At 36.2% G+C, this 22,305-nt stretch overlaps 1 protein-coding gene across 1 annotated transcript in view; it reads left to right on the plus strand.

Annotated features, from left to right (window-relative positions):
- The window catches only part of LOC114664900 (tether containing UBX domain for GLUT4), a 233,585-nt gene that overhangs the window by 80,920 nt on the left and 130,360 nt on the right, over positions 1-22,305 (plus strand). Inside the window, exon 3 of the mRNA XM_028819213.2 lies at positions 17,980-18,061. Coding sequence (XP_028675046.2) covers positions 17,980-18,061 — 82 coding nt within the window. The remainder of the gene's footprint in view (positions 1-17,979; positions 18,062-22,305) is intronic.

Consider the following 22,305-nt stretch of genomic DNA (forward strand, 5'->3'; position numbering starts at 1 on the left):
GTTTCGATTGTGATCACTTTCTTTACCTTCGTTACCTTCTCTTCCTTCCTTAGCAATTATCGAAAAAAATTATATAAATTACTGTCCTGACCAAAATTACGTCCACAAACACATGTATCTGGGCTCCGAATGATGCTTACAAATGCTCTCAGCTGTTTGTTTACAATCACGCAAGCGGATACACGTGACTGCATTCAGGTCGTAACGCAAGATGTTGGTCGTAAATCAAGTTGTTCGCATGTCAGGCCGGTCGTATATCAAGGGTCGACTGTACTAGAGTGGTTAATAACTGGAAACAGAAATAACTGGAGAGTTTCTGTAGGGAGAGAATGGTCTGGTGTTTTCAACCCAACAAGTTACTAGTGTGGTGACCCTTACCAGGACAAGTGGATGGAAACATAAGTAAAGTTAAGGGAACCCAGAAGCCTCATTACGTTAGCATTTTAGTGTATGGAATTTGTACTTAAGTCAGTTTATTCTTATAAAGAGCAATTTCCTTAATATTTCCTTTGTGAATTTCCCCTTGGGATTAATAAAGTGTCTGTCTGCCTGTGTGTCTCTCTCTTTCTCTCTCTCTCTCTCTAAAATAATCCAAGAGTGCCTATTTGCTTGTCAATTTTATTGAATAACAAATAAAAACAACTTATGTTTGAACAAGACAACATTTTTTGTGCCCCACCCAAGAATGCTAAACTGACGTGATAAGCTTGATACAATGCAGTTTTTAAATGTATTTAACCAGTTCTGTCTTGAGTCTTCTGAGTTTTAACGTGATTTATTTTTCATAAGTTCCTGTCAAATCAGAGAGAAAATTGTCAGCCATAGTAATGCTTGACAGCCAACCAGGGGATTCTTCATGATCAATTGTTGCCAGTCAGAGCACCCCCTGTAGTAATGATAACCTGTGAAACCATCAAATGTTGTTTGTTTCCAGAGAGCAATCTGACACTGGCGATCTCTCTCTAAAGTGAAATTCCTTATGTTACAAATTTTCGTTTTGCTTTGAATTCAATGTACGTACATCTACAATACTTGTTGTTTATAAGAGTTGCATGGAGGGCTTTATTCCTTGTCCTAGAAAGGTGAGTGACTATGACAGATAAATGGGCCGTAGTTGTGAACATCTCAGACCAGTCGCTGGGTTATTTCTCACTCCACAGGAATATGATAAAGTTGTACAGGGCACCATCCTACAATTTCATGGGTATAGTCCTCAATAATAGTTTTATAGTACACAGAGAGATGTTTGAAATGAGACAGGAGTGACCTTAAGAACAGCAGGACCCCTAGGAGTTTCTACCTCCAAAAGGGCGTAGAAGTTTTCATTGAATTAAATTCCTCCTAGCCGAATTCCCATAAGTGACAAAGCTGATCATGTGTATATTTATAAACATGCATATAGCAGAGACTTTTATTTATTTTTATTTCATAAAAAATCATGTGGCTTTCATTTTGCTATTCATATAATTTTGTTATGAATATGTTGATTATTCTTCGATGGAAAAAAAAAAAAAGTTTCTGTATTTTTTTTTTCCTTGTTACCCACCATTTACAATTAGGTAGCATAGTACTGTTAATAACTGACATTGCTGAAAATGTAAGGAACTTGATGATAGCAGAAAATATGGCAAGTTTTTGCTTTAAAATACCAATTTATGTTCTACTGGGCATTTTTGTGCTTCGGGTGCAAAAGATTAAACATAATTTCAGTAATAAGTTGGAAAACATTATAAAAAATGCGAATAGATGGTCCTTCCTCCATCTTACTTTATTTATGAGATGCAATATAACTAAAATGAATATCCTCACAAAGCTGCTCTCATTTTCAGAGCATTCCTATAAACTGTTCCTTGAAACATACTCATCCTCAACCTTTTTGCAAATAAGTGATTGTCGCATTCTGGAATTTTAATCAGTTCACTCAAATTTTTACTTTTAAATCAAACATTCATCATCACAGTGCTGCTTAAAACAAGAAAATATAAACCATTAAAAAATTTTAATTACAAAATATCAACAATTTGTAAGTATTAATGTAAGTATTAATGTATATGTAAGTAGTGCCCTACTCAGTACACTGCAAAAAATGCATAGATAGATAGATAGATAGATGCTTTATTAATCCCAAGGGGAAATTCACATACTCCAGCAGCAAGATAATGCAATTTTGCATCTATGCAAAAGCTAGACACAAAAACTGGGAGTTGTTTTGCTTGTATTTACCAAAAAAATCTGCCAAAGGGGCAAGCAAAATTTACTTGAAAAGATTTCTTAAAGTAAGCTAAATAATCGTAAATACAGATTTTGGATAAGTCAATAATTCTTACAGTAAGGAGAAAAGATGACTTAATTTCATGATTTAGATATTTTTCACTTGGCTTAGAATTAATTTTTGCAGTGTATTTGGTTTGTTAGTAATGCAGAGTAACAACAAGTATATTTATAATTCAAGAGAAGAAATAAAAAACAAAAGCAGGGGTCAGAACTGAAGAGACTAATGAGATGGTACCCAATCCTAATCAATAGTCATGTTTGAAATTTGCCACCTGTTGCTAAATTGAAAACCTAAAAGATTCCTGTAAGTCCCAGTACATAATCTAAAATTTGAAATAAAAACAATTGTGGAATTCTAACCCCTAAAAGTCAAAAGTAAAAAAAACAAACAAAAAAAGAAAAGGTTTTGCTATTTGTTTCATTGTACATCCACAATACTGGGCAATGGCAAATGTGTGGGGCCAGCTTTTGAATTGCCAACTTTCTATCATTACACAGCATGGTATCCAGGACTAGATAGATAGATAGCTACTTTATTAATCCCAATGGGAAATTCACAATTGGGATGCTATGTCCCAAGCAATAGGTTTTCTTGTCATGACAACAGAGCAACATGAAGGCAGTACTTCAGAACAATGAAAAATAAATAGACAAAAAAAAAAAAAGCCAAAAATAAAAAGTAAGGCCACAAATTAATTCTGTGTAATGTAAAACCATACATGCAGTGGATGATATTTTGTGTTTAAACAAATGAGAAAGCCTCATGATATTTGTCAAACAGATTTTTGGAACATAATTATGTTTTCTTTTAGTAACACATTTTCATAAACATGCATATTTAAAAATATTGGCACCCAAAATTTCAGTATTTGGTACATTTGCTCCTGTTGAGAATTACAGCACTCATTCTCTTTCTGTAGTGTTTAACAAGGTTTGAGAACACATTTGGAGAGATCTTGGACCACTTTTCCATGCAGAACATTCCCAGCTCATTGAGATTCTTGGGATTTCTCATGTGAACTTCTGTCTTCAACTCAGACCACAGTTTTTATATTGGGTTCATATCTGGAGACTGAAAGGGCAATTGCCAATCCTTGATTTTGTGGCATTGCAACCATTTCTTTGTTAATTTGATGCATGCTTCACATCAGTGTCTCATTGGAAGACCCAGCCGTAGTCCAATTCCAGCCTTCTAGCAGAGGCAACCACTTTTTCGGCAAAATGTTATGGTATTGAATGGAATTCATTATGCCACTGACCTTAACAGGAGCCCCTGAACCACTGGCAGTAAAACAGCCCTAAACCATCAAAGAGTTACTGCCATATTTTACCTCTGAAGTGCCATTTTTTTGTATGAAGTCCCCTTTTTTCACCACATATGATGACAGTGTGTGTGGCCAAAAAGCTGAATGTTGAGTCATCTGACCACCCCACAGGATTCCAGTTGTAATTCCAATGTCTTTTGGTAAAGTTCAGATGCTTGGATTTGTGTCTTGGTCTCAAGAAGAGCTTCTTTCATGGAGCTCATCTAAAAAGCTGTTTGGTCATGGAGGTGAATCCCCAAATTTAGCTAAACTTTGCAGTTGTGAAGCTGTGATCTTTGAGCTTTTATTTGTCTCTCTTAGTTCCTCCTCACAGTGTGTATTGGAAAAATGTGAAATTGTCCCTTTCCTGGCAAATTTTTAACAGTCCCATATGGGCTTTTCATAGTTTTTTTTTTTTTCTTTTCTACTATGGCCTTTAATGTGCTTACTGGAAAATTCAAATAATTATTTTTTTAGCCATTCCCTAGTTTATGTAGCTCAAAATTTTTTTTCTCATTTGAGTTGAGAACTCTTTGGTTTTAGTCATGTTGATAAAGGATTTTACCAGTGTGTTACCTCTTATTTAAACCCCAGTGAAATAGGAAATTGTCATAGACAACAATAACTTTCCTAGACAATTTCCCAAACACAAATTCCTTTGTTTTTATTTATGGTATTCTTCAAGTGTGTCAGTCATTTTGCTATGAACTATTTTTACACTTTTGCATGAATTATTTTTATTACATGAATAGTTAGCAATTTTCCCAAACATTTGAGAAAAATTAGAATTGTGTTATGTATTACAGTATCTATATTATGTTGATGTTTTTGCTCACTTCAGGAGTGACAGTATTTCTGAAGTTAACTATATTACAGCAAGTCTTATTTTTGGGAAAGTCTATGTTAATTTTGCACAGTGTAATGGATCAAAATTGTCTTATTCCCCGATGCCAGGTTAGATGGGCAGTGGTGGTGAATAGCAAATTTTAGGTGTCACTGCAGAGGTTTCATGTAGTTAACATCTGGACTTTGATAGTACCACTAAGTATATCAATTCATTTTATATATTGTAACTCCATTATTGCTCTGATGGCATACTTTGGAAAGACAAACTGCCTCCCCAGTTTAGACTTTCTGACAGAGGTTTAGCAGGTTTTCTCTTGTATCTGTTTTTTGTATTCTCATCTGTTACATCCAAATAGAAAGTCTCTTTTATAGCAAGGCATCCCCACAACATGGTGTTACCACCAACATATTTTACAGTGTGCATTGTGTAACCTGACTGACGTGCAGTGTTAGATTTATGCCACATATACTGCTAAGCATTCAACCTAAAAAGTTCCAGTTTGATTTCACAAGACTTTTTACCACATCTTTGCAGTATTTGCAGTGGTGCTTTGCAAATTCTTTGTGAGCAAAGACTTTTTTTTCAGCTCAGGGTTCTTCCTTGGCAGTCCCATGAAGGCCCTCTTTGTGCCATGCCTTGGAAATTATTGAGCTGTTAACACCCTCTTCTATCGCAGTCACTGACTTCTTCAACTCAGTCACAATAATAATTGCCATCACAGTAGGGTCTGTGACAAGTGGCATTCTTGTTTGGTAACTAATTTTTTTTCTTTCTTCTTCTTCTTTTGTGATGGTTGGTGCTTTGTGCTCAGTGCCATTGAGATAATCGTGTTCCCTTCCCCGATCTGTTTTTTTTTTTTTTTGTATAATTATATCCCTAACTTGTTTTGAATGCTCTTTTTTCTTCGTTTTGGTTTGCTTTGTCGAAAATCTGTAGCATACTGTTGGACCTCAATGAGAGATCCACCCAGTTTCCCACACATACGACCATCACCTTATTAGGTGAGTTGGTAAAGTTATACAGTCTGCCTGGGCAAAGTTAGCCTTGTATGTACAATGGATATGACTTTTTTTCTATTTAGCATATTATTTAAAAGTTTTCAATGCGTTTCTTTTGATTTGGTGTGATATACAGTAATCCCTCGCTATATCGCGCTTCGCCTTTCGCGGCTTCACTCCATCGCGGATTTTATATGTAAGCATATTTAAATATATATCGCAGATTTTTTGCTGGTTCGCAGATTTCTGCGGACAATGGGTCTTTTAATTTCTGGTACATGCTTCCTCAGTTGGTTTGCCCAGTTGATTTCATACAAGGGACGCTATTGGCAGATGGCTGAGAAGCTACCCAGCTTACTTCTCTCTCTCTCTTGCGCTGACTTTCTCTGATCCTGACGTAGGGGGATTGAGCAGGGGGGCTGTTCGCACACCTAGACGATGCGGACGCTCGTCTAAAAATGCTGAAAGATTATCTTCACGTTGCTATCTTTTGTGCAGCTGCTTCCTGAAACGACATGCTGCACGGTGCTTCGCATACTTAAAAGCTCGCAGGGCACGTATTGATTTTTGATTGAAAAACAAACTCTGTCTCTCTCTATCTCTGCTCCTGATGGAGGGGGTGTGAGCTGCCGCCTTCAACAGCTTTGTGCCGCGGTGCTTATTGATTTGTTTGCTTTTCTCTATCTCTGTGACATGATCTGCTCCTGACACGCACTCCTTTGAAGAGGAAGATATGTTTGCATTCTTTTAATTGTGAGATGGAACTGTCATCTCTGTCTTGTCATGGAGCACAGTTTAAACTTTTGAAAAAGAAACAAATGTTTGTTTGCAGTGTTTGAATAAAGTTCCTGTCTCTCTACAACCTCCTGTGTTTCTGTGCAAATCTGTGACCCAAGCATGACAATATAAAAATAACCATATAAACATATGGTTTCTACTTCGCAGATTTTCTTATTTCGCGGGTAGCTCTGGAATGCAACCCCCGCAATGGAGGAGGGATTACTGCATACACAATTGTAACTAGAAAAAGTCTTACTGTAAAATATAGTATGTTTAGTAGGCACTGTATATCAAAAAAACTTTAAGAAGGTAGACTCAGTTGTAGCTTCATTTATCTGGTATATAAAACAGCCATGCATTGCAAAGGTGACTTTACAGAGATCTAAAGCTTAATTTGGCATGGTACTACTTAACCTTCAGTTTTATTGCTGGGCTGCAAATACTCATACACTAAAGTATTGGAAATAAGTAGAAGTCCATGAAGCCAAATCTTCTTGGTTGGTTATAAAAAGAAAATCTTGCCTAGAATCATCTCAGTATGCTTTGATCTGTGTTCTATTCAAGACTAAATTCTTTCAGTTCACCATGTATTCCAGTGGTTCACCATTTTTTCAAAATATAGAATCAATGTAGGGACACATTTTAAGGCAGAGAAGCATTTATGTGCTGCTAGAACATGCAGTAATGACATATTTTATCTTTCTTTAATATATACAGTATTCAGTCTGTAGAAGTAGCAAGGTATAATAACATTTACAGATCTTTATTTTAATATTTTTGTCCATTGAACTCTTATTCTAAAAATGTAATGTTTGTCTATATTTTAATTAGAAACTTTGTCAAAAGGCAACCTAGAGCAGGGCTACTCAACTATAAATTTGAAAGGTCCACTTACTAAATTTCCATTCAGTCTGAGGTCCGGAAAAGTGACGGTCAAATTCCAAATAGAGAACTCCAAAAAAAGGCAATCCCCAAACTTTAGAACTATACACAAAAAAATGACATGGTAGGCCTTTTAGTGTGAAAGGTGACACCTTCTTTGTGCCACCAGTTGTTTGAACTTGGGCATAAAAGGTGTGAGGGCAAGGCGGAGGCACTGATGTAAATGTTCATTGGTGAGGGTGTTGCGGTATGTGTTTTTCACAATGTTCATAGTGGAAAAGGCAGATTCACAGCAGTACGTTGAGGGAAACATTGTAAGAATTTGAAGGGCCATCTTCTGCAGGAGAGGAACACCTGCCGCAGTAACCATCTTTGTCCAGAAGGTGACAAGGTCACAGTGAGATTCCTGCAGTGCTAGGTTTTCTTGTAGCTCAGTTAACTCTGTTTGCAGAGAAGCAGCACTGGCCCATTGGAAGACTTTTGTGGCTTCATTTGAGAATTCTGCAATATTTTTGACAAGAAATGGATTTTCGATGCACAGCAAGACTTGTTTTCCCAAAGGGAAATCTTCAAAGCGAGTTTGGAAATTTTTAATCAGCTTGTCCAGGAATTCAGCATAATTGTGATGGTGATGTTTTCCTGCAGTCTGATCCAAAAGTCTTGGGAAGTGAAGCAGGTCCTGCTGTAAGTCACATTTGAACACCTCCAGCTTCCCCTGGAAAGCACGGACAGCTAACATGAGGTCACACACTGTGCTGTTTTTGCCTTGGAGCTTCATATTAAGGTCATTAAGATGGGAAGTAATGTCCGTTAGAAAAGCAACAATTTCCATTTTCTCGTTATTCTTCATGAAATCCACAAACGGTTTGGCTTTCGCACTCTTCTGATCCAACAGAAATGTCTCCAGCTCTTTACGCAGTGCCCAAAAACGCTCCAGTACCTTGCCTTTACTAAGCCACCGGACATTGTTGTGAAGGAGCAAATCATCAAATGTTGCATTCACCTCTATTAGAAATGTTGCAAAGCAGAGGATGCTCTCAGATAATTGACTAGTTTCATGACTGTTGTCATGACTTCTGAGTACCTTTCTCCAAGGCTGGCACACAAAACCATCTGGTGAATTATGCAGTGGTATGCCATGAGGTCAGGGTGGTGAGTTCTCAAGCGTGACACTAATCCCCTCTCTTTCCCAATCATACATGGTGCGCCATCAGTAGCAATGGAAACAACATGCTTCAGGTCTATTGCTCTGTCTCTAAGCATCTGTGTCACTGCTTCATAGATATCATTCCCCCTTGTGTGTCCATGGAGGTTTGTGAGACCCAAAACATCTTCATGAAATTCTCCCTTTTCTTCATCAAAAAATCTGACAAAGACCATGAGTTGTGCATTGTCCATGATATCTGTGGATTCATCCACAGCCAATGAAATGAATTTGGCTTTTTTTATAGCAGAACTAAGTTGTTCAAGCAAATCATCAGCGAGTATTTCAGCTCGTCTTGCAGCAGTGGAATCAGAACAGGGTATTTGGTTTATTTTCTGGATTATTTCATCCTTTTGAGTCCCTTCAAACAGAGCAGTCACCACTTCACTCATACACTCTTTGACTACTTCAGCATCAGAGAAGGGTTTCTTGTTTTTTCCCAGGACCCATGCTACTCTAAGTGAGGCTTCTGTTGCCCGCTCCTGTTGTGTGGCTGATCTAACTATTACACTGCTTGTAGCTTCATATGATGATTTCAGCTGGTTTATTTTTATGGTCCTTACCTCTGAGTTCTGAGGGTAATTTTGTTCGAAATGTGCATGCTTGGTTTCATAATGGCGTTTCACATTACCACTTTTGATTATTGCTACCGTCTCGTTGCAGATTAAACACATTGGTTTTCTGCTTCCCACGGGGAGCACGAACGCATATTTTTCTGTCCACGCACTCTTAAATTCGCGGTTTTCAAAATCAACTTTTCTTTTCTTATCAATGTACAGTCTTGAGCCAGCCATCTTCACTTTCAGTCAGCAAAAAAAAATTCAGTTATCGAAATTTGCACTGCCTGCGAGTGATGAGACTGCCTGTTCACCGGCCTGACCCAGAGCACGTGACCGGTACATAAATCTGGCTGCCGTGAATGAGCGAGCGAGCGAGCGAGTATTGGGGGGGAGGCGGGGAGTAGTGGGAACGATACTGTTACAACTGCTGTGATTGGACATAGATGAAGCAACCAAACCGAGTAGAAACCTCAAAGATATATCGCACAGAATCACAATTGCGCACTTCATTGAGAACTCATTTGGATTATGATTAAATTTGCATGTTTGTTTTGGCGTCGGTCCAGATTTAACCGTATTTGGGTCCGGATGCGGACCGGAGTCCGCCTATTGAGTACCCCGGACCTAGAGGATAAAGATGGTATCATCAAGTATACAGTATCAATGACGTTTAAGGCATTTACCCCTTGATGATAATAGGGAACACTGAGAAAGGGATTTTTCAGTTAAAATTTCAGAAAAGCAGTGAAATTCCGCTACTCATAAAATTAATTCTTCAAAATATACAAAAACACCATAATTTGATGAAAAATATTTATGTGTCACATGTAAATGATCTCAGCTAAAATGTGTCCAAAACAAGATTCAACCCTTAAAAGATGTCATGAGTCATTTGGTGAAGTATTTTGGGAATGTTATTTGCTAAAATCATTTATGGGCAAACATATCTGTGTATTTTTAATGCTATGTCTTATACTACACTGCTTGTCCAACGACTCACTTTGCTCAAATGGAGAAATTCCATAGCTCATAGACTATGTATGGTAAATTGATGTTCTGTGCTTTATCAGGTTAGAAAAAAAAAATCAAATTGTTTTCCTGAGGATCTATTCAGAACTTTTTCATAATTTTTTAAGAGTTTGTTAAGGTAAAAATCTTAACCTGCAGGGAAAACCTGGGGTTGGTGGCAGAATTGGCATTCCAGCCACCATAAAAAAAAAAAACCTCACACTGGTTCCTTTCCATCTGAATTAGTTTGGTACTGAGGTGTCACCCGTTGCATGGCTGCACTCAGGTCCTAATCTGGGATCCTGAATTGGTTTGTCATGTGGTGGGTGCGGCAATGCTCTGTATCAGCGCATACTTTCTAACCCCAAAAGCCCCCACACCTGGTTAATGTAGTTCTAAAGTATGGATGCTGGGACTATGCTGAACCTTTTTATTTTATTTGCTGTTTTATTCTATATGAAAAACCACTTTATGTAAAGCCCTCTTATCTTACAGCTATCTGAATCTGTGGGTACTGAATGCTGGAATTTTGATGGAAATAACCAAAGATAATCTATTATAAGATTGTTATAATAAACAAAAGCTAAAATGGAAACAAAAAGCAGACCACCATTTGTTCCTGTGCCCAAAGGCCCTGAGTTACATATCTGAATGATTACTATCCGGTTACTCTTACCTCTGTGGCTTTGAAATGTCTAGAAAAGCTTGTGCTGGTATACATCAACAGCATTATTCTTGCCATTCTCAATCCTCTGCAGTTTGCTTACCAACCAAACAAATCTGTAGATGATGCTTTATCACAGACCCTCCACAATGCCCTTCATCGCTTAGATAGTCACAACATGGAAGTTGGGATGCTATTTATTGAAAACATCTCAGGTTTTAATACCATTATCCCTACCAGGCTGGTTGCAAAGCTCAGAAGAACGGTGCCTGCCCAATTCCATCTGTTCTTGAGTATTGGACTTTTTAGCAGGTACAGTTCAGTTACTTAGGACTGGCAACAAAACATTGTTACCACTAATGGTGAACACTAGATCTTCACAAGGCCGCTATCTGAGCACAGATCTGTACTTCCTTTTCATTTACAACTTTACAGCCAGATTTGACACTAATCACATAGGTAAATTTGCTGACAACACCACAGTCACTGGACACATTTTGAACAACAATAAGACTGCATACAGTCATTAAGTTAACAATCTGGCTAATTGCTGTCACCTTCAACATAAACTTACTAAAGAAGTGATTCTGGATTTCAGGAGGGGACAGATGAACTCTCCGGTCTGTATTTGATGTAGCAGCAGCAGAATGTGTGGATATTTTCAAGTTTTCAGTCTCCAGATCTCAGAGAAATTAAACTGTTCACACAAAAAAACACTGCTGTCATTAAAAACCACAAAAGCACCTTCACTTCTTCAGATGCTTGAGGAAATGTGAAATGTGGAAACAAATGCTGAGGAACCTCTACCACAGCACTACTGAGAGTATACTGACAGGACAGATCAGTTTTGTAATGGGAACAGCACAGTTTAGGAAAGAGATCACTACAGAGTGCAGTGAAACAGGCACAGCATATCACTGCCTCTGTTCTTCCCACAACAGATTCCATATAAACTAACCACTGCAGAAACAGGACTAGAGAAATTCTCTGCGTCCCTTATCACCCTGGTTACAGTCTGTTTTCAAACTAAAGTCAGGCCATACGTATGCTAGCATCAAAGCTAGTACCTCTCAGCAGTCTGCCTTCTCAATAATGTTTGTCATAGAATAAGTAAACTGTACAATAACTAAACATCCAAATACATGGTACCTAGTAATGTACAGCATGTAAGTGTTCTCTTCTGTATTGGTACTGTCTTGCACTTGTTTTGTCATATTGTATATGGGTAACCTGTACTATATTTCATATACTTGACTGGATAGATTAAGATCTCTTACGTACAGTACATCTATAGGAAAGACAAATAAAGAATCTCTGTTAATAAAAAAAACATTTTAATAAACTGAAATTAAATAAGGAACTAAACAGAAATAAACTAAAATTAACATTACATGTAACTAAAAAGGCAAACTGAAAGTAATAATAAATTACAAACAATATTTTCAGTTGTGCTAACAAAGAGATTTATGCACAGGCCAATATGGGCTTCAGCACTCTGAAATAAATCGAATGAATAAATATTTTTGTTTTTCAAAAAACAATATTCCAGCTACTACACTGACAGATTGAGACTTCTTTAACCCATTTACCGCTATCCCTGAGATAACTCATCTACTGGTAGCCACATGCAAACCATCCTCTCTGACTTTATGGGTATCCAGTGAACAGCAACTAGTAATGGAAGGTGGGTATTAACACAGTGTGTGTGGTGACAGGGCAAGTGGAACATCAATGGTGTGAAGAAGAAAGTGTTTTATTATGTGATATGTGGAAGATAAGGCCACTCAGCCATTTCAGGATGGGGGAAGAGTGCCTTTATTAGTGCATATGAAGTCATGCAATACAATGAAGGGAATTATTGAGTTACTTCTGTTGATTACTCTTCTTAAATACATAGTTACAGGAATATGTGATTAGGGAGCAGTTCACATGTCCTTGCAAGTTAATAATAAATGGAATCCCGGAGTGTGGATTTTTTCAATTCTCTGCTCCTGCCTTGTCTCAACCAGTTTGTTTATTAGTTTCAACCTTTTGCATACCAGCACAGCTAAGAGCTGAGCAGAGGTCAAAGGCTTTAATTAAAATGCTTGCTAAGAGTAAAAGAATAAAGAAAAAGTTAATATAATCAAATAATAAAAAGTAATAATTGACAGATGTTAGTGATATTTCTTCAAAAATTGACAATCACAGTATGATAGAGTCTAATTCTAGGGTTAGTGAGCATAGGAAGAGGATGCAAGTAAAATATTGTGCTACTTCTGAATGTGCATGTTGTAAAATGAGTGCTGGGCAACTCTCAGAATTGCTTTTCACCGAATCTTAAGTGAACAAGATGAATATATCAGATTCAGATGATCCCTTACAACAATTTCAGTCTGTTCTCAAGTGATGACATATTAGCTGTAATTGTGAATGAGCCCAACATTTGTGCACAGCAACTAATACAGCAGCACATGCTGTAACCAAATTACACTTTACATATGTGGCCAGATGTCAGTTGGGACAAGCTTCTGGCTTTCTTTGCACTCCTTGCATATGAAAGCATGATTCAAAAGACTGAAGTTGAAATGTGCTGGTCAAGTAAACGTTTCCCTTATTGACAGAAAATCACAACTGAAAAAATTAGTTTTTTTTCCCAGGTGTCTGCATTTTATTAACAACAACAAGAGATTTTATTACTTTATTATCAATCTTTAATGTAATATTTTTTTTTGTATCAGTAAGGTGCTGCTGGAGTAAGTGAATTTCCCCTTGGGATTAATAAAGTGTCTATCTATCTATCTATCTATCTATCTATCTATCTATCTATCTATCTATCTATCTATCTATCTATCTGTCTATCTGTCTGTCTGTCTGTCTGTCTGTCTGTCTGTCTGTCTGTCTGTCTGTCTGTCTGTCTGTAATATTTTTTTTAAAATAAAACTGTTTTTGGCACACTGTTCTATAGAACATACCTAAACTGAATGTTGTAATTGATGCATCACATATGCTTGGGGAAAAAAAAACATACAAACCTTGTACAATTACTGAGATGGCAGGATCTTTGACCTACAGGTAAAGTTTATTGGTAGCTTGACTAAAATGTCCAGAGTGTGCAAACTGGTGAAAACTAAACTTGCTAATGTGTTTTTGTTTAATTTTTATTCTTTTTATTTTTTAGTTTAAGATCAGATATCTGATATTGTGAAAATAATTAAGTGCCAGAAAAATGTTTTGAATTAATTTTTCCTCCACCCTTTTATTCTCTCTCTCTATAAAAACAAATAGTTTTAGGATCACATTATATTTGTTCTTGGATCAGTACAAAAATTTTGACTTGGGAATTGATACCAGCTTTTGGAAAAAAAAAGTCGCAATCCTGGTCCACCTTAAATTCCTTTGCACCTCTCCATTATTGTCTCTTGTTTTGCAAATGTGTCAGATCAACACAGGCAGCAAGCAGCTTGCTATCCAATGTCCCTACTGACCAGTGCTGATCGACATATTTGCAAAACAAAAGATACTGATGAGGAGGTGCGAGGGAATTTACAGTGGTCAGGGATTACGAGTTTTTTTTGTAGGCTTCAGAGATTCTAGTGTTAACAGGAAATAGTGTTTTTGTTGATAAGTGAGTGAATGAATAATTGAGTCAACTTTGCATTTCTATATATTATTTATGTGTGTGTTTGTGCATATATATATATATAAATATACAGTATATATATATATATATATATATATATATATATATATATATATATATATATATATATATATATAAAATATAATATATAATATAAAATATATAGAGAGAGATTGTGATGTACATTTAGCATGTAGATAACAAAGGCACAGCTGTCCGAAAAATGCAAATCAAAAATGTCTATGATAGGAAGATGTATATTCCACTGAACTAGCCTTGCACAGCTTCTGAAGTCAATAAAAATATGAAATAATTTAAGTCAATGTATTTAACAATACTTATTAAAGTTGTATTACTTAGCAGTATTTTATTCATTATTTTGTTTTAATATAACTGAACTATTACAAGTACAAAGAACAACGATAAAATGTCTTCTTTTAGTTCTAGAACAGTGTGATTTTATATATCTTTATATAAAAGAAAGAATGAGGTGCCTTGTACTTTATTAAGAAACAATTGTTTGATGGGAAAAACATTTTCCAGAAATGAATTTCTTTTTGCTTCATGTACAATATGCAGTAAATTAACTGGAGGTTAAAGAATCAACATGCAGCGGATTTCTTTAGGCTTAAAATATTCATGTAGCTCTTTTTAATTAGTGTTTTTTGTCGTTTGGTTAGACCTAACTGGATAAATTCCCACACCCTTTGGGTTTACTTATAAACCCTATCACTGCCAGTAGTAGTGGTTCATTTTGTTTTTTATGGCTCGTTTCTGGTCAACCTCTAAACTGTGGTCACCCACATTGAACAGTTCCCTTAACAGCTTTTAGTGTTGTTTTTTTAATTAACCCATCTAAGCTATTAGAGATGGGTGGATGTACTTTTTTCTGTAAGGAAAGCGGTTGATAGGAATGTTGTTTTGATTTTATTGGTCTATTTGTTTTTCTGTTTCCCTTTTTCACTGTGTATAAAAATGTTTTTGTGTTGAAGATTTTAGGTGAAGCAAACCAAAAAGATAAAACAAGGCTTACCAGTTTTATTCTATAAATTGAGTTAATGGCTGTAATGCAGTGTGAATGTTTTGTAACTGTTTTCAAGTGGTAAGACATTATGGGGTATTTTGCCAAAGCAATGCTTGTTAAACATGTTGTTGCTGCGATATTTCTGGTGGTTATCTGTCTGCACGGAGAATGAAGCCACACTTTTTAAAGTCCAACTGAAAAGCACAGCCTTACAACTTGGATTAAATAGTACTGAAATCCATGTTCCTGCCCTTTGAATCTGTGTAACAGTATTGTTTTATCATTAGTCAGTTGTCTGCTTTTTAAATTTCAGACGCTGCCAAGCAGATGTCTAAAGTACTAGACAGATAAATGACTAGCAATTTCTAGCTTAAGGATTTCTGCTTTGTTTTCTGTTTGAAATGTTCCTTCTGTTAATTTATGGTATGAACTGATATGTATAAATTAAAAAAAAATATTCAGTGGTGTTCAAAAGCTTCAGTAACAATAAGACAAATTATGAGATCACCTGTCAGTTTAATTATTTTAACTATTAATGGCATGTGCACTTGTATCTGTCTGGAACTGTCATTTGCAGCAGAGGTATTTAGAGATACTTGCATGGCTATAAACATTGAACAGTCCTTTGACATACTGGAAAAGAATTGTACAGTGGGGGGGAAATAAGTATTTAATCCCCTGCTGAATTTTTAAGTTTGCTTACTTACAAAGAAATGATCAGTGCCGTCGGATCATTAACCATCTACTCCCATGTAGTTTTGGGCTGATCCCTCACCTTTCTCATGATCATGAGATATTGCAAATGCGGTTTGAACATCTTGTGGGGCTTAAAGGGGCTGCTTTTAACTGGTTCAGGTCATATTTAACTGGTAGACACTTTTCAGTGACTTTAAATTCCTCTTTTTCGTCTACTGCTCCTCTTAAATATGGTGTTCCTCAGGGATCCATTTTGGGTCCTATTTTATTCTCTATATACCTTCATCCTATTGGAGCTATTTTTAGGAAATTTAACATTGCTTTTCACTGCTATGCTGATGATACACAGGTTTATTTTCCTGTCTGCAACTCTGCAATAAATCAACTACACAACTGTCTTTCTGAACTAAGATCCTGGATGGCTAATAATTTTCTTGATCTGAATCAAAATAAAACGGAGGTGCTTATAGTGGTTCCATCAGCTAAAGCCCAAATTGGTCTTGGACTTCTTGGCTCTTTCTGCGTCTTTTGCAAACCTCAAGTCTGCAATCCTGGTGTAATCTTTGACAGTAACCTCTCTTTTGAGAAACAAGTAAATTCCGTAGTCAAGAGTTGCTTCTTCCAGCTTCGTCTATTAGGTAAGATCAAGCCTTTTTTATCTTCTAGGGATCTTGAGAAAGCTACTTATGCTTTTATTTTTTCTCGTCTTGATTACTGCAACTCGCTGTATTCTGGGATTAGCAAATCCCTGATACACAGGTTACAGATGGTCCAAAATGCTGCCGCTCGCTTTCTGGTTGGGGCAAGAAAGTATGACTCTGTTTCTCCTATTTTAGCTTCTTTACACTGGCTGCCTGTCAGTTTTCAAATTGATTTTAAAATCTTGTTACTAGTTTTTAAATCTTTACATGGGCTTGCTCCTGCCTATTTATCTGAATTGTGTGTTTTACACCAGCCATCCAAAGTGCTTAGATCTTCTGGTCATTTGTCCCTCGTACCAAGTGTAAAACCAAGGGGGAACAGGGCTCTTGCAGCTGTTGCCCCTCGCCTGTGGAACTCTTTACCTCATTATATAAAGGAGTTGTCTACAAGACTCATTTCTATTCACTTGCATTCCGTGACCTTCAGTAATACTGATGGTTTCCTCATTGTGATTATATAACATCACTTCTATTTATTATTAATTTTATTTTCATATATTTTTATTTCTATTTATGTTATTTATGTTGTTTGTTTGTTTTTCTTTTATTCTATTATTGCAAAGCACTTTGGCCACAGCATTCCTATGTTGTTTTAAATGTGCTATATAAATAAATTGACATTGACATCATCCTCACCCCATGAGGCAAGATCTTGCGTGGAGCTCCAGACTGATGGCGATTGATGGTCATTTTATATTTCTTACATTTCCAAATAATCGCACCAATAGTATAGAATAGAATAGAATAGTTGTCACCTTCTCACCAAGCTTCTTGCTGAAGGTCTTGTAGCCCATTCTAGCCTTGTGCAGGTCTACAATCTTGTCCCTGACGTCATTTGACAGCTCTTTGGTCTTGCCCATGTTAGTGGAGAGGTTGGAATGGAAGAAATTGATTCTGTGGACAGGTGTGCTTTATGTACATAACGAGTTGAGATTAGGAATATCTGCAATTGATTGACTGGTTGATTGATTTTAATCTGTGTGCCACTTGGGCACACAGCCAATCTGTGGGAGCCATAATTCTGGCTGGGTTGTAGGGGTCAAATACTTATTTATCTTAATGATATGTACATCAATTTATAACTTTTATGTAATGTGTTTTTCTGGATTTTTGGTTGATATCCTGTCTCTCTCCATTAAAATCAAACTACCATAAAAATTAGAGACTGTTCATTTCTATGTAAGTGAGCAAATTTACAAATTCAGCAGGGGATCAAATACTTATTTCCCCCCACTGTATGTGGTTGCAACATTTTATATATTAATCTTTCACATTTTGTGATGATAACATTACTTTAGTCATATGGAACTGAATATAAAACAGACAGACAATAGTTATAAACTCTGAAAAATATATTACTTTAATGTTTGAAAAAATATCTGAAAAAATATCTCTTTTTTCCCTTAAAAAATCAGGCAGCTGCTTGAAGAAGCACCACTCTTGACAAAAGCAACAAGGGAGTCCAAGATGAGAGAGAAGTTGATACGTTACCCAAAGGTTTGATATAATTATTTTTTTTATCTGAAGGAAATCCTTCATCTTTTTATATTTTATTTAACTGTTCAGGATTTTATTATTGTTTATTTACTGTCAATTAGTGCATTCCGACTTAAAACAAGGTTTTTGACAGAAGAATTAATTTGTATGTGCGCCTTTTTGTTGAAAAATGTTACTATCCAAGGGAATTTTACTTGTCATGTTTAAAACATTCTTTATGGTATAATCACTGTTTTGTATTTAAAAGAAATCCATGAATTAGTTCCCAGCCTGTTCAACGTATGTGTATAGTATTCTGCTTAGTCTCCGTTTCCCACACCAGTTTTCTATGGGTTCTTCCAGTGTTGAAAAGATTAACTTATTAGTTTAATGGGAAATTTTTAGCTGGCCATTTGCGAGTGCGGATATGTTCATGAATATGTACTTCATTGTACTGGTATCCCATCCTGTGTTAGTTTTCTTGCACTAAATGCTACTGTAATAGATACCAGTTCCCTAAAACCCTGCAATGTATAAAAGTGGGCTAAAAAACTAAAATGACTAATGGTATTGGTAAATATTTTATTCAACATTAACAATATTTATTTTCTTTTAACCTTTATAGATTGCATAAACTAATATTGGTCACTATGTGTCAGTATATCACCATTTGCTTCAGATTAAGCAAAAATCAGTGTAAATTATTTATGTTTAAAGCTATCTTTTCCTTTCTTTGTCTGAAAAGTATTGATGTACTTTTATATGTTGAAAAAATATGAAGACTTCCAAGCCGACTTTTCATAAATTTAGTATGATGATAATAATAATACATTTTATTTGTTGATCAAATTAATTGTACAATACCAGCCTAATTTTATGAATACTGTTACCAAAAATGTCTTATGTTTGAACAAAAGTTAATTGGGTGACATTTGTGAAAGTAACTAGTAATTATGAGAACGATACCAAACCAATATATTTGTGTTTTTTTGTTTTTGTTTTGTATTTTTTAATACCACATGTAACTTGTTTAGCCACTTCTTTGAAGTAAATGTAGCAACCCTTAGATTAATTAATTTAAAATGTAAAGATCACTGTTTACCGTTGCATAACAAACCATCCCATTCAAATCAGCACTTATGCTGACCAAACAACGCACATTTAATTCATAAAACTGCAAGTATCAAACATACTGTAGTTCTGAAAAGTTTGTTTTTGTGGGAGCTCACAGGCAGACCTTCTAGTCTCAAAATAGAGCATAAAGATATATGGATATTTTGCTATAAATCATTTGGTTTCAGAAAAAAAAAAACTTTGTGGAAAGTGTGGTCTAGGTAAGCAGAAGTGTCACGATTTCCTGATATCAGGTTAGGTAAGAAATTTCCTTTGAATATAAACTAACCTCAAACCCATTGCTGTTTATGGTGCTTGAAACAATATGATTTCTAAATCAGGGTAGGCTCTAGCTTCCCCACGACTCTGCTCAGGATAAAGCAAGTTTAGAGAATGGATGGATGGACAAGTTTAAGTCCCACTCTTACAATTATAATATTTCACAATACAGGTATTGCACTTGTGATTGAATTTTGTTCACAAGGTTTGAAATTAAACCCATGGTAGGGGGAGCTATTTTATGTGCCAATTGGAAGCGTGTTCTAGGCTACAACAATTTTCACTGTGATTAATAGAATTCAGTGGATAAACCTTGTGTTTTGTTGTGCACCACTAATAAAAAAAATAAACAGTTGTTTGCTTTCCTTGCTTGAACGTCGCTGACTTCCTAACCCCAAACACAACTTTCTAGCACCCTCTCCAATGCCCCCCCTTACTGCATCAATCAATACCTCGCTATCAGTCTTCCGTGCTATACTCCGCCCTCCCTCAATCGGACCTAACAGTCACTTAAAACCAAAAAGCCCTCAACCTGGCTGGGACACTACAATACTTTCAAATTTTACTGCTTTCATATTCTGTACCTTTCTCTGCATGTATATCGCGCCATCGTTTGTTTGAGCCTTTCGAATTCCACTGCTTTCATAATCTGTTATCTGCCTTTTTTTCTCTCCAACGCCTTTGAGTCTCTAATCTCCGTATTGTCCTTAAACACTTTTTATGTGCTGAGAGCACATGATCTGTGTGTACTACACCCACAGTTTTCAAACTGTGGTACGCGTACCACTGGTGGTACTTCAAGTCATGCCAAGTGGTACTCGTGTGGTCCTTTATTTTCCATGAATCGATGTTGCTAGAATGCCAATATGTTGCATATAATCATATATAGTATAAGTATACTACTGTAAATGAGTGGAAGACTCCAAGCCAGCTTTTATTAGCGTGGACACCCATTTCCTTAATTAGTTTAATATCACTTTAACGTCATGATTATAGTGACATTTTCTTCAAAACAACACGGACGTAAATTAACGATTCATTGACAGTGGTTCTTCAGTTTACTGGTCCTCGCGGAGTGGTACTTGTTCAAAAAACTTTGAAAACCGTGGTACTACACGACTGAGTGTTTTTTGATGGGTGAGCTCTTATATGATATCTTTTCTAAGTAGTGTGTGCCTTGCAAGAATCTCATGTTCCACGTCCCCGCGAGACGGCCCTGGGACAATCTCTTGGCACCAAGTCTCATGTTTACGGTTCCCGCAAGAGCTCTGTGGCAAGTCTCTTTTGACTCGCGGGTCTTTTAAATGTCTTCCGAGAAGATCACGTATCGTAGCCTTGCTTTTGCTTTCCAGGATTTTTTTTTATAATAGAGAGATTGTTTTTGATTTATTTTTGTATATTATGTAAATGGTTATGTTTCTTTCTTTTTTATTTTTTAAATAGTTGTGTGACATCCAAATGACAATTTAAATAAAAATTTTGGGGCAGAGTGGTGGCTCTGAGGCCAAGGATCTGCGCTGGTATCCCGAAGGTTGCCGGTTCGAATCCCCGTCACTGCCAAAAAGAGATCCTACTCTGCTGGGCCCTTGAGCAACCTTCAATTGCTCCAGGGGCACTGTACAATGGCTGACCCTGTGCTCTGTCCCCAAGGGGTATGCGAAAACTAACAAATTCCTAATACAAGAAATTGTATAAGGCGAAATAAAAGAACAAAAAAAATGTATATATATCCAAATTAGTTTACTTAAATTTTGATCATATAGGCTACACATATTGGTGTTTACGGAATCCAGGATTGATGTGGGGCCAGAGCCTATCCAGGCAATACCGGGATTTTATTTTTATATGTTAAATATTAAGATGAAACATTTCACACTTCTGCATGATTCTTGCAGCTGAAGTGAATGTTGTGCTTTTAGTATTGTGTTCATGGTTGGTTATTTGCATAAACTGTTCTTTACATGGCTTGGTAAAATGATCCGTACTTATATAGGTATGATAACTATATTTGCTAGGTTATTTTTGTGTATTTGTGTATTTATAAAAATCTTGGTTTTTTTTTTAGTGTAAATTAAAAAGGATAATTTGCTGTTTTGACTCCCTATTCCTTTTGTTCACAAATATAAACATTTTAATTTGGAAATGAAACAAGTACTGTTGTAGAAGAGCAATTGTCCTGCTATGTACTATGCATTAGTTAGATCATTTTTGCATGTTTAAATTCCTTTCAAAAATGCAATTACAGCCACAATCTGCATTTTTTCAGCAGGACTTTAAAGAAATAGAAGCTGAACCCGTGGCCTGCTCAGATTTATCATCTTTCCTTGACTTTCCTTCACAACAAATTGACTACCTATGTCCCCAAGTGACACCTTCACTTTTGCTGCCTAAGGCACTCGAATTTCATTATTTTAAAAAATGCTGGAAATGAAAATACTATATTTAGAAATAATAATTTGAAAACTTTTAATTAATAAAAAAAAATCTTCAAATTGATGCACTGATATATGCTTTTAGCTGTATCCATCTATTTTCACTTTATTTAGCGGCTTTTATAACAGGTTAATCTGTGACTGACAAAGTCAGCTTTGATACTAGTTATATTATTTGTAAATTTACATAATGAAAAATAAATATTGTCAGAAACTCCACACAGAGTCATAGCAAGGTTTGGGGCAGCCACCCGTATATTTGGTATCCGGGCTGCAAAGTCGCAAAATGCTATACAGCACTGATGTGCACAAAACCGAGTCCAAAACAGAACTGAGGGAATAAGGAAAAGGTGAAGGCTTTTAAAGGGGAAGACAGGAAGTGAAGTCAGTGAACCCAACATTTACACAATATTTAAGTTAAACCTATGCGATAGCTATTCA

Source organism: Erpetoichthys calabaricus, chromosome 14 (assembly GCF_900747795.2).
Source record: "Erpetoichthys calabaricus chromosome 14, fErpCal1.3, whole genome shotgun sequence".
NCBI lineage: Eukaryota > Metazoa > Chordata > Cladistia > Polypteriformes > Polypteridae > Erpetoichthys > Erpetoichthys calabaricus.